General features: G+C 39.1%; 1 protein-coding gene across 3 annotated transcripts in view; it reads left to right on the top strand.

Annotated features, from left to right (window-relative positions):
* The window catches only part of ZnT35C (solute carrier family 30 member 3), a 182,609-nt gene that overhangs the window by 115,795 nt on the left and 54,367 nt on the right, over positions 1 to 12,447 (top strand). For all 3 annotated transcript variants that reach the window (XM_075293067.1, XM_075293069.1, XM_075293068.1), the window contains one exon: positions 6,696 to 6,875. In XM_075293067.1, coding sequence (XP_075149182.1) covers positions 6,696 to 6,875 — 180 coding nt within the window. The remainder of the gene's footprint in view (positions 1 to 6,695; positions 6,876 to 12,447) is intronic.

Here is a 12,447-nt window from a genome sequence, read left to right as displayed (position 1 = left end):
TAGAAACCGTAGTTTTTATCCAATTTGTCTGAAATTGGAAATCTAGAGGTATTTTAGGACCATAAAGAGGTGTTCCCGATTTTACTTCTTGGGCTTCTAGAAACCGTAGTTTTTATCTGATTTGCCTGAAATTGTAAATATTCTGGTATTTTAGGCTCACAAAAACGTGCATCGGATTAAGTTTTTATCGGTCCATTTGGTAATGCCTCCATATAGACCGACTTCACTTCTTGAGGGTGTAGAAGGCGCACTGATCATGAAAATTGCTTGAAACTCAATGTAAAATTTCCAAATTTTACTTCTACAGATTTAAGATTTCAAATCAAGACGTTATTTTATAATTTTCTTGCACACTTACAAGAGATGTTAATGATTCCTCTAAAACTCAAACAAAAATGGTTCTTATAAATCCAGAATCTGATATAGTCCTCATAGGTTAAATCTTTAAATTTATCTTCGGGAAGTGTCCTCAAGTCCTCAAGCCCTCCTGAAATTTCAAAGGATATCCTAATATTTGGTTCATGGTGGTGGGTATGTAAGATTCGGCCCGGCCGAACTTAGTGCTGTATATACTTGTTTTATTTTTACTTTGTTTTAATAAAAATAAAAAAATCGGTGGATGAAATAATGTAACAAAGTCAAGCTATATATTTTTTGGATTTTGTTTTAATTTTGTAAAAATCAAATATTGTTGGAAATACCATTAAATGTTAGAATCTGTTTAGATTTGTTCAAATTAGCTACCTTTGGCACCAATTATGGACTGCAAATTGCTGATACAATCATCACACGAAAGTGTCTCTTTGGTATTTTCAGCCATTCTCGGCGAAGCGGGGACACTTTGGTATTTGGTATTTCCAACCTTACTCTCCCAAAAGCCTCAAGCGCTATCGTCCAATGGAAAAATTGTTGTGAAATTTGTTTCTGTGTATTCACTATCGTGTAGGCGAAGCAACTTCTTGACTCTGTCTAATCTAGTTTTTTGTTATTCGGTGAGCTCTTGCACTTTATGGCTTTAGTCCAAGCGCATTTTTCAATATGTGTTGCATCTGTTCTCGCGATATGTTCAGCTCACCGGATTTCGACCAAATCTGGCCTTTACTTTTCGGATTATTTCTGGTGTTGTAATCGACTTTTTTCGTCCCTTTTTTGGGCGCGATGCAACACTGCCAGAATCACGATATCGAGCAATGGTACGGGAAACAAAAAATTTTATTCACATTTGAATGTTGGAGGGCTCTAACAACAGCCACTTGTGGTTTTCCAGCCAAATATCAAGCAATCACACCATCACGTCCGAATTCTATTACAAGTAACTGTATAGATTTCTACACTGATGACTCCAAAGTGGATGGACAAGTGGGTTTCGGAGATCTGGAACTGCGAATAGCGAAAAGATTACCTAATCACTGTAGTGTTTTTCAGGCTGAAATGTTAGCAACAGGTGGCGTATTGGCTGAGAAGTAATGTCCCAAAAAATGTTCGCATTAATACATACTCAACAGTCAACCAGCAATCAAATCCTTGGACTATGTGTTCCTTAACTCGAAAACGGTCATCGACTGCCGCAAATCTCTCAATGAGATGGCTGAGCAGCACAACATTCACCTAATATGGGTGCCTGGCCATAGGAACATACCGGGGAACTGCGAAGCGGATGAGTTAGCAAGGCTAGGGACTACCTTACATATTCCAGGAGAACTAGAATCTGTTGGTATGCTTCTGGCTACCTGCAAGCTCTTACTGCGTGAGAACGCCGTCATGATGGCAAATGTTCCTTAAATCGAAAACGGTCATCGACTGCCGGTCATCGGGTGCCTGGCCATAGGAACATACCGGGGAACTGCGAAGCGGATGATTTAGCAAGGCTAGGGACTACCTTACATATTCCAGGGGAACAATAATCTGTTGTTATGCCTCTGGCTACTTGCAAGCTTATGATGACAAATGTTAAATGGGAGAATTGCAAGGGCCCCATTTAAACTTAAACCGCACACTAGATATGCTAGTGTTCTCAAGACGTCAGATATCATTACTGATATCCGCTATAACGGGTCGCTGCCTGATAGGCGATTTTGCAAAAACTATTGGCGCGAAGTATAATGACTATTGTATGAGCTGTCATGATGCGGAGGAAAACGAATCAATAAAACACCCCTTGTGTGAGTGTCCTGCATTTTGTGTAAGGCGTAAGCAAATTTTAGGGGCATATAGCTTTACATTACTGGCGGACCTGGAAAACGTTAACTTAAGCAGTCTGCTAATGTTTTTGGAACAATCTGGTTGGTTCAACAGAAGAAAATAATCGAGAAGGTTCAGCGGTTAAAACTAGAAGTGCCCATATGTAATAGGTACTTTTAGTTAATGTGGTATCACAATTGACTGAATAGTCTAAGTGAGCCTGAATCTTAATCGGGCCGCCACTTTAACCTTACCTAACCTAACTGTATTTCTGCATGCAATAGCTCAAAATGCTTTTATAAGCTTGTAAACAAAAAAATTAACTGCCAATAGAAAAAATTTGTCAGGTGCAAGATGATTATGTCAAATAAAGGGTCATACGGTCAAAATTTGGTCAATATAAACTTGACGTATTTCTTTCAATTCTGCATTTAAAAAAACCTGAACACCCCTCATTTTGGAGGTGTGTGTGTAGAATGTTGCTCCTATTTTGATTTTGGAATTCACTCTTCAGTTGTCCAAGCAAGAAGAGCAGCGTATCAAAATTTTGCTCGCGTATCGCGAAAATCCGAGCTACTCGCACGCAAAGCTGGCAAAATCGCTAAAAGTTGCCAAATCAACCGTTACCAATGTAATTAAAGTGTTTGGGGAACGTTTGTCGACAGCCAGGAAGTCTGGATCGGGGGGAAATCGAAACCCGGAAGCCGCTGAGACGACAAAGAGAGTTGCCGGTAGTTTCAAGCGAAACCCTAACCTCTCTCTCCGAGATGCCGCAAATAAGCTGGGTGAATCGTCTACAACCGTGCATCGAGCCAAAAAACGAGCCGGACTATCGACTTACAAGAAGGTAGTGACTCCAAATCGCGATGATAAACAAACTATGACGGCCAAAGCGCGATCCCGGAGGCTGTACACGACGATGCTGACGAAGTTTGACTGCGTGGTAATGGACGACGAAACCTACGTCAAGCAGCTTCCGGGACAGGAGTTTTATACGGCAAAAGGAAGGGGAAAGGTAGCAGATATTTTCAAGCACATAAAACTGTCAAAGTTCGCAAAGAAATATCTGGTTTGGCAAGCCATCTGTACCTGTGGCTTGAAAAGCAGCATTTTCATAGCTTCCGGGACTGTCAACCAAGAAATTTACGTGAAAGAGTGTTTGAATAAACGTCTGCTGCCTTTCCTGAAGAAACACGGTTGTTCCGTACTGTTTTGGCCGGATTTGGCATCTTGCCATTACGGTAAAAAGGCCGCCAACAACGTGCAGGTGGTTCCCAAGGACAAGAACCCTCCCAACACGCCAAAGCTCCGCCCAATTGAGAAATACTGGGCTATTGTCAAGCGGAATCTAAACAAGACCACTGCTAAGGACAAGCAACAGTTCAAGGCAAACTGGCTTTCTGCGGCGAAGAAGGTGGGCAAGGTGGCTGTACAAAATCTGATAGCAATCGTGAGGCCCGGCAATTCGGATTTGGAAAAGCGAAAGCCTAACTGAATATTTTTCCTGAATTTTATACTAATTGAACTTGAAAAAGAAATTTAATTTGATTTTTTAAATAAACGATTTCACCGATTTACACGCGTTTTCCCTTGACCAAATTTTGACCGTATCACCCTTTATCAATGTAAGATAGATTGCTTTAATAAAGATGTACGTAAAAATAGGTGCAAGATGAGAGGTTTCGAAATGGTAGCAACATGAAGTTATTTCCAATACATATCGGCCTACTGTATCGGGAAGAAAGCGGCGGCATTAAGATTACAACAAACATACGGACATTGTATCACAATCAATAACGTATGCTCTAATAGAAAAAAATACATTCCAAAATCGTGAACCGAGGGTAATAAAATGAAACGGAACGTTGACTAAAAATTAAAACAAAATGTTCACGATTTCATGAACTGCTTTCGTTTTTCTTTGGCCTTGAAAAGTATTAAAATATTCGTTACAAAATTCTATTGCAAGTCCGTCGGTGGTGCAATGTGGTATGGCACAAGTTAACACGTATGGAGCAGACAATCCGGGTTCGAGTCACTGTAGCGATTTTTTTGTGTTTCATTTATTTTTATGAACGGATCGGTTTGGAAACGTGCAACGTGCAATTTTGGGCAAACGAAATTTTCGTTTAATACAAACAAAAATTCTAAAAAAAAATTAAAATGATTAGACAAAATCTTTGCAACGCTTGGAATATATTCAGATTTGGTTACTCTTAAGGAAAATCGTTTATAACAAAGGGCTCTCTTAATTACAGAGATGGCCTGTAGCAAGCTTTTTTAGATTTGCGACTGTCCCAAAGTTGTAAACGTTACATATGCGTCGGAAATGTAGAAAAAGTAGCAGAAGTCGAAAACTCAAAATACTTCGATCCCTTCAGCTAGGTAGCGAATGATATCCAAGATGATGATATGTGCGAAGAAGTTTCGATTCTCAGGAATGTTCATAAAGTTATTAACGTCTTAAAAAATCTTTAGAATAGAGTTATTTCAATTGGAGATTCCAAGCCAAAATTACTATGATCTACTTGATGGGCCAGACTTCTGCAGAAACTGGAAGGAAGGAAAACTGCTTAAGTCTTGCATAAGCGAATTTTTGTTTAGAGAGAATTTTATAAAAATATATTTTTAGAGCCAATTTCCGTACTAATTTAAATTTTTCAAAATTGTAGCTAGGTATTCGCTGATGAAACTAAGGCTTGGGTGGACATTATGGACCACGCAAACCAAGGCCGTAGCCAGGATTTTAATTCGGGGGGGGGTTCAACTTAAAAAAAAAAATATTCATATAATCTCATGTGTAGAAAATTTTATTTATGCATAGGTATGTATACAATATTTTTATAATATTAAATTGAGCCGACGGGCTTTTTGGGCAGCAAATAAGTCAATTACTTCTTCAGTCGGCACATTTATTCGGCGATGAACCGACATTACTGCCAATTGCGTCTACTCTCGCTAGTCGAATTTCTAAGATTCGTCTTTAATCTCTTCATTGTTGAAAATGAAAGTTCGGATGAGTACGTAGTAACTGCAGGGATGGAAAATGCAGTACTATAGTACGTTTTTCAATACTTTTTCACCCCGGTCAGTACCGTAGTACCCCCGCGAATGATTTAGTACCTTTTGTGTAGACATTTTTGAGTCGATATCAGATTTATGGTACAATAGCTTTGACAAAATATTTTAATATTTTGAGAAAGTCTTTATCAACTTTATTTGCTAATAGTCTTTTACAAATATGGCAAAACAAACATGTTAATGTGGGAAGAAAATCTCGATTTTGTAAAAGACATAGTCAAAAACCGGATTTTATTGAACTTCAAGAATGTTTTAGTCGAAAAAAGATTGTGATTCTATATTATCGATTTTTTATTTCGGTAGAAAATGTTGTCAAAATTTTATTTCTATATAGAATTTTTGCAAAATTTTATTTTTATAGAAAATTTTGTCAAAAATTTATTTCAATTGAAAATTTTGTACAAATTTTATTTCTATAGGAAATTTTTGCAAAATTTTATTTCTATTGAAAAAATTTTGCAACATTTTTTCTACAATTTTTTTTTGCAAAATTTTATTTCTATAGAAAATTTTTGCAAAATTTTATTTATATAGAAAATTTTGTCAAAATTTTATTTTCTTTAAAATTTAGTCTCTTGACAATAATTTTCCAGTGATATTTTTTTTTTAAATTTAGTAAAAAGTACCTTTCCGCTCAAAAAATACCTAAAATTTCTTAAAAATTTTATTTTCCATCCCTGAGTAACTGGCAAAGTGACCAAAATTTTTAAAAGAATATGCACGTTTGGAAATATCTCTTTATTGCACTCTCCAAGTGCTTCCATCGCTGAATTAGGCAGGTTCTTTTCGCAGGTTTTGCGCCATTTCATTTACACATGTGTGTTTGGCTGTTTCGTTGTTGTTGCTATGGCCAAACAAAGCGAGTCATGTTCACAAAAAGAACAACAAACACAAATAAAAAGCAGAAAGACATTTTCCAAAAATGAAATTTGTGGTGCGAGAACAAAAACAATTTGTTTTTTTCGACCGACGTTTGACAGGCTTTTCAACTAGTATTCTATGATTTGTGCAAGTTTTATAAGTAAGCATTTTTCAAAATAAAACCTCCAGCTTTTCTTCAACATCTTCGATAAGATTTTTCTATGCAGCTAAAAATATATATTTATTTATATAAAAATATTCATTCGTTTCGGGGGGGGTTTGATCCCCCTCATCCCCCCCCTGAATACGGCCTTGACGCAAACCAAGAATAGTTGCGAATGAGAGATGTAAAACTAGTAGAGTTTTGAATAAATACAATATAAAGCATTTTTTGCATCCCTTTTATCGGGGAGCCTAACTAAATTAAATTTAAAAATATTTATGGTATGGTCCATCAGGTAAAAGCCTAACTTAACCATCTCCTCACCTATCTTATATGAGCTTAGCTGTGATCGAACTTAGTAATATGCTTCCTTTTTAAACAAAAGTTTACTTTACCATTCTTTTTCCAGGATGTCCTTTGGCTGGTATCGTGCGGAAGTCATTGGTGCCCTGGCATCAGTTGCCATGATTTGGTTTATCACAGCCATTCTTGTGTGGTTAGCCATACAGCGTATCATCAATCTGGATTTCGAAGTAGATGCTACCATCATGCTGATAACATCCGGTCTGGCTTTTGTGGTCAACTTAATGTAAGTACCAGATTTCAAGATTTTAACAACACAATTTTATATCAACCAGAGTATTTGTTTGTATGGCTAACACCATGGCAATTTCCAAGAAATATTTTATGTTCTTAAATGGATGATGTTAACAAGTTTTGTTTTTATTATCTCTGGATTTTAATCAACGTTAAAATCGTTTACAATTCTCCTGTCGAAATATTTGGCTATGTTACTCAGGTACTTATTTTAGCCAACAGATTTATGTCAACATTCTTGAGAGTTCAACGCTTGGACAAGTGTTTTGTGCATTGGTGTATTTACCGGTGAAGTTGATAATTTCTGCACCATAGTTTTTTGGCTCAAGTTCTTTGGGTATTTCGTTTTGTCTTACTGGGAATTTAGCTGATGTTTGCATTTTTTTCTTGGAAACTTGTCTAGGTTGTTGATTTAGCTTTGGCATCATTGAGATTTGTCCAAGCGATGTCCTTTGGCTGAGTGTGTGTGCGCGAGAGAGAGAGAGAGGGAGAGAGCAAACTGTTTTGTAGTTGACTTATACACTCTGGGTTGTATTTACCACTTGGAATTGTTTGATAAACGTGTTTGGCAACTTGGCACACTGTCAGTTGGCTAATTGAACTCGAACTCAAAAGAATGGCAAGACATTCTGAATTGTGAATACAATGACTGAAAGTGCAGAGACAATATTTAACAAAACGAAATGTTGTTGCATTAAAATTCTTTAGCATTTATTTATGGCAACTGGAAATGTTATTGTCCATCCCTTTCTTTGTTCTAAGAAATTGGCTTTGAATTCATTAAATGTTAGCATAAAAATTCCTCTTTACTGAAATAGTTTACTTTAAAAAATGCTATTTTATGAAAGAGATTTGTTTTCTCCTCAAGAGGCGGTTATAAAATTTCCGGTGAAATTATCAAGTGATATAAATTTAATCGAAATCTCTATGGATAGGGAAGTTTAGAACATTGAAACGTGTACTTATTGCTGTAGTCCCGGTACCGTGAGAATTATATGGATATTTTGGCAAAACAGTATAGTACTCAAATGAATGGTAGATATGAACTACAACTTCGGATAGGAGGTTTCTTGATTCCTGGTTATGATGCGTGGAGTATAAAACTACTGGATGTTTGGCTATATAAAATTCTACAGTGTCAACGGTAATAACTTGGTTTGCAAAATGAACTCTCGGTATGTCGAGATGCTAAACCTCCAGCATACCTTTGGAACCTCGATACTGATGTTGAAGTGATATTGACCTCCAGCATCCCTTTGGAACCGCGATATTGATGTTGAAGTGATATTGAATTGGTCTTTGAACTCACTGACAATTCTCAATATCTGCAAAGTTGCACCAAAGTTCCTCATGGCAGGGCAAATTTCTCTGCAATTATCCATCTCTACCTGCCATACTTTCCAGTCTTTTTCAAGGAATTGAGATTGTATCTCAAACGGATAATCTACAAATTTAACATCACGATCACTAATTGATGACACTGCGATCGGTCAAATATAGGCCACGGTGATCTTAGTTTATCAGAAATTGGAATATAATCAGCCCCAAATCCTCACTCCACCGTGGTGCAATGGTTAGCATGCCCGCCTTGCATACACAAGGTCGTGGGTTCGATTCCTGCTTCGACTGAACACCAACCAATTTTTCAGCGGTGGATTATCCCACGTCAGTAATGCTGGTGACATTTCTGAGGGTTTCAAAGCTTCTCTAAGTGGTTTCACTGCAATGTGGAACGCCGTTCGGACTCGGCTATAAAAAGGAGGTCCCTTGTCATTGAGCTTAACATGGAATCGGGCAGCACTCAGTGATAAGAGAGAAGTTCACCAATGTGGTATCACAATGGACTGAATAGTCTAAGTGAGCCTGATACATCGGGCTGCCACCTAACCTAACCTAAATCCTCACTCACACTATTCACTACATGGCCAGTAGGAGTATTCAGGCAGTTGACTGTAAGAGTCGACAGCGTAACAATTTTAACAACAAACTACACCTGATTAAGATTATCTGAGTCAGGTTCGACGGCCTTTTCAAGTCATCTCAATCTCCGGCTATTTGTGATAAGCTCTATGATCCTCCAATAACTAAATTTGGATGCCGACAAAGAAACCGTTTTGACTATTATAACGCCATTGGATTCCTTACATAAACGACCGACCTGTTACAGGCAGTCTTTGCAGCTATTCTCCGCATCATCTATAATCACCGGATCATGTGAAAACTAAAATTCGGTCATAACTGTTGCATCGGGGTTCTTATCGTAGTGTTATCAATAGGGCTTCTAGATTATGTAGCTTACTAGAAAGCGCTGAACATCTACAAGGTTTATACTGTTCCATACTTTTCTTCTTGCTTTAAGATTATACGAATATATCTGCTAGTTGTAATACCCGTTTATACCCAAAATGATACCCAAATATCATTTTCTGGTTAAGTTAGGTTAGGTTAGGTATAGTGGCAGTCCGTTATTTCTAGCTCATTTAGACTGTTCAGTCCATTGTGATACCTCAGTGGTGTACTTATCTTCCATCGCTGAGTGCTGAACGATTTCATGTTTAGCTCAATGACAAAGGACCTTTCTATATAGCTGAGTCCGAACCGTGTTTCGCATTATGCTGCAACCATTTATAGTAACTTTGAAACTCTGAAAAACCACCCACATTACTAAGAGGGAATAAACAACTGCTGAAACCCTTTTTATGTTCGATCGAAATTGTATGTAAGACGGGTATGTCAACGATTGTACCATGGTGGCTCTATCGGAGAATTTTTCCAGCAGAGTTGATGTTAACTATCAACCATTTTGTTTTCCTTCAGGAGCTTGATCTTACCTTTCTCGACTTAATCGACCATTTTCCAGTAACCTTTAAAAATGTCAAAAAGCTAATTTTTATTATATCCATTTACGATTCCATCTAATTGCCCACAATTTCCCTAACACACCTCGAATTTCAAAGAACAATTTAACGCGTTTGTTTTTTCATTCGTGCAAAGAAATGTTTAATGGCACACAGCATAACAAAGCTGAGATTACACAGTGTCATCTAAATCACAGCAACCCCAACTCGAGCGAGTGACATCTTTTGTGGGTAGTGAAATTTGTGTTGAAAATTTCAAGATTTCATTTTTTTTATTTCGCATTGTCGCCTCTACCAAGCTTTCGCGTTTTTCTCCCACAACAAATTCCAAAGCAGATTTAGCCAGTAAACAGTGGCATTTTGTTACCCACCCATACGGCCAATGACAGAAGTGTTTTGTCGTTTTCCTAAAAATACGGGTACATTTACAATATCTGAGTATTACACTGAACTATGTTAGCAAGTTGAATGTTATGCGGGAGCTATGTTTGTTGTTTGAGTGGGAACGTGTGCATGTGTGTGTGTGTGTGTGAGCGTGGTGTCTTCACAGGAATCCCGTTAAAAAAAGCATTTTCAACACACTCTAATTGCTTTTGTCGTTTGTAATGCAGTACCATTTACACGCACGTAGATTTGTTTGAGGGTTATTAGGGTGGATAGGAGTTTTTACTAGGACTGATCCGAAGGGACGCGCTAGATAATTCAACGGACAGTTTGTCGAGCATCCCGAGAGTGATAGCTCGAAAAGGAGAACAACTCGTCGCATACGTTATGTCCGAGCCGATGACACACCACAATTTACCACAGCCGAGGATACCAATGCCATCAACAGCGCGAAACCATCCAAGGTGCTGAGCCCCGACGGAATTTCAATGCTAATGCTGAAGCATCTGGGAATACTGGGAGTCGAGAACCTGACCAGACTCCTCAATTTGTCCTTAGAATCACTCATTATACCCGATGTCTGGAAGATGGGTAGGGTGATTCTACTACTGAAGCCAGGCAATGATTCGAGTAAAGGTGAATCGTACAGACCGATATCCCTCTCTCGCCACACGCAGAGAAGGAATATGATCACCTCAAGAGCGAAAAGGAGAACCACACGTCGCATACGTTATGTCCGAGCCGATGACACACCACAATTTACCACAGCCGAGGTTACTAATGCCATCAACAGCGCGAAACCATCCAAGGTGCTGGGCCCCGACGGAATTTCAATGCTAATGCTGAAGCATCTGGGAATACTGGGAGTCGAGAACCTGACCAGACTCCTCAATTTGTCCTTAGAATCACTCATTATACCCGATGTCTGGAAGATGGGTAGGGTGATTCTACTACTGAAGCCAGGTAAAGATTCGAGTAAAGGTGAATCGTACAGACCGATATCCCTTCTCTCGCCAGTAGCTAAGACACTTGAGGCACTACTCCTCCCCAGCCTTGTGGAGAAATTTCCAGCTGCCCACCATCAACATACATTCCGTAAGGTACATAGCACGACAACAGCCTTGCATGCCATTTCGGCACATATTAATATGTCCAAGCCGTGTCATAGAACGGTCCTTGTGGCGCTTGACCTATCGAAGGCATTCGATATGGTCAACCATGCCACACTATTCGAGGACATCGAAAATACGTCCCTACCGGTAGGAACGAAGCGTTGGGTTCTGAATTATAGAATTCAGTGGAATTCAGGGACAAGAAGTCAAAACCCCGTAGAGTTAAACAAGGAGTTCCCCAGGTTGGGTAGATATCTCCGGCACTGTTTAATCATTACCTGTCCTCGATTCCACCCCATCCTGACGGCGTCGAGATTGTATCTTATGCGTACAATGATGGCGTCCTGCCCATTGTTCATGACATATGCGATCGTTTAAATGTCTACATTGCTGATCTTACCAGTTATTTAACTGCTAGAAATTTGAGGATATTTGCCACCAAATCCTCAGCCACATTGTTCACTACATGGAAGTACGTAGGCAGTTGAATGTTAGAGTCGATGGCGAAATAATTCCGACAGTAATAACATCCAGACCTGTCAGAACGCTGCCCTTAGAAATGCAACAGGATGTCTCCGCATTACACTGCTGGATCACTTTTATGTGTAGACCAAGATCATCCCCTTGCGTCGACACAATTACATGTTGTCAAAGCATTACCTCTTGGGTTGCTATCGAAGTTGTCATCCAAATCACCATCTTGTGGATAGGCAACCTCCACCCTGGAATATAAGGGTTGATCTTCACCTTCTAGAGCACGAGATCCAGCGTTACAAAAGCGAGCCTCTAGATCAGGCAGCATATCAGACAGGTCTGAACAGGATTCATGAGGATAATGTAGCTGAAGCGGTAATCCTATTCTCAGAGTTCGACAACCGCCCATAGCACCGGAGGAAAGAGACCTCCCACGGCAGACTAGAGTGGTTTTAGCCCAATTAAGATCATGCAAGTGCAGCCGCCTCAATTCCTACCTATCAGTGATTGATAGCAGCGTAGCTGACATGTGCCCATCTGTAACCAAGAGCCGCATGACACTCGTCACCTTTTCGCTTGCCCAGCTAAACCTACCCGACTCACCACCATATCAATCTGGACGCTCTCCACCCTTATCGCAGAGTTCCTAGATCTGGACACCAGTTGAAGTACCATAGAGTAGAACAAAATGGATGAAATTACGTGAAAAACTGCTACAAAACAACAACTAGGAAAT

The sequence above is a fragment of the Haematobia irritans genome, chromosome 2 (assembly GCF_050003625.1).
Source record: "Haematobia irritans isolate KBUSLIRL chromosome 2, ASM5000362v1, whole genome shotgun sequence".
In the NCBI taxonomy this organism is placed as follows: Eukaryota; Metazoa; Arthropoda; class Insecta; order Diptera; family Muscidae; genus Haematobia; species Haematobia irritans.
Note: the sequence above shows the minus strand (reverse complement) of the source record. Positions and strands in the feature narration are given on the sequence as shown.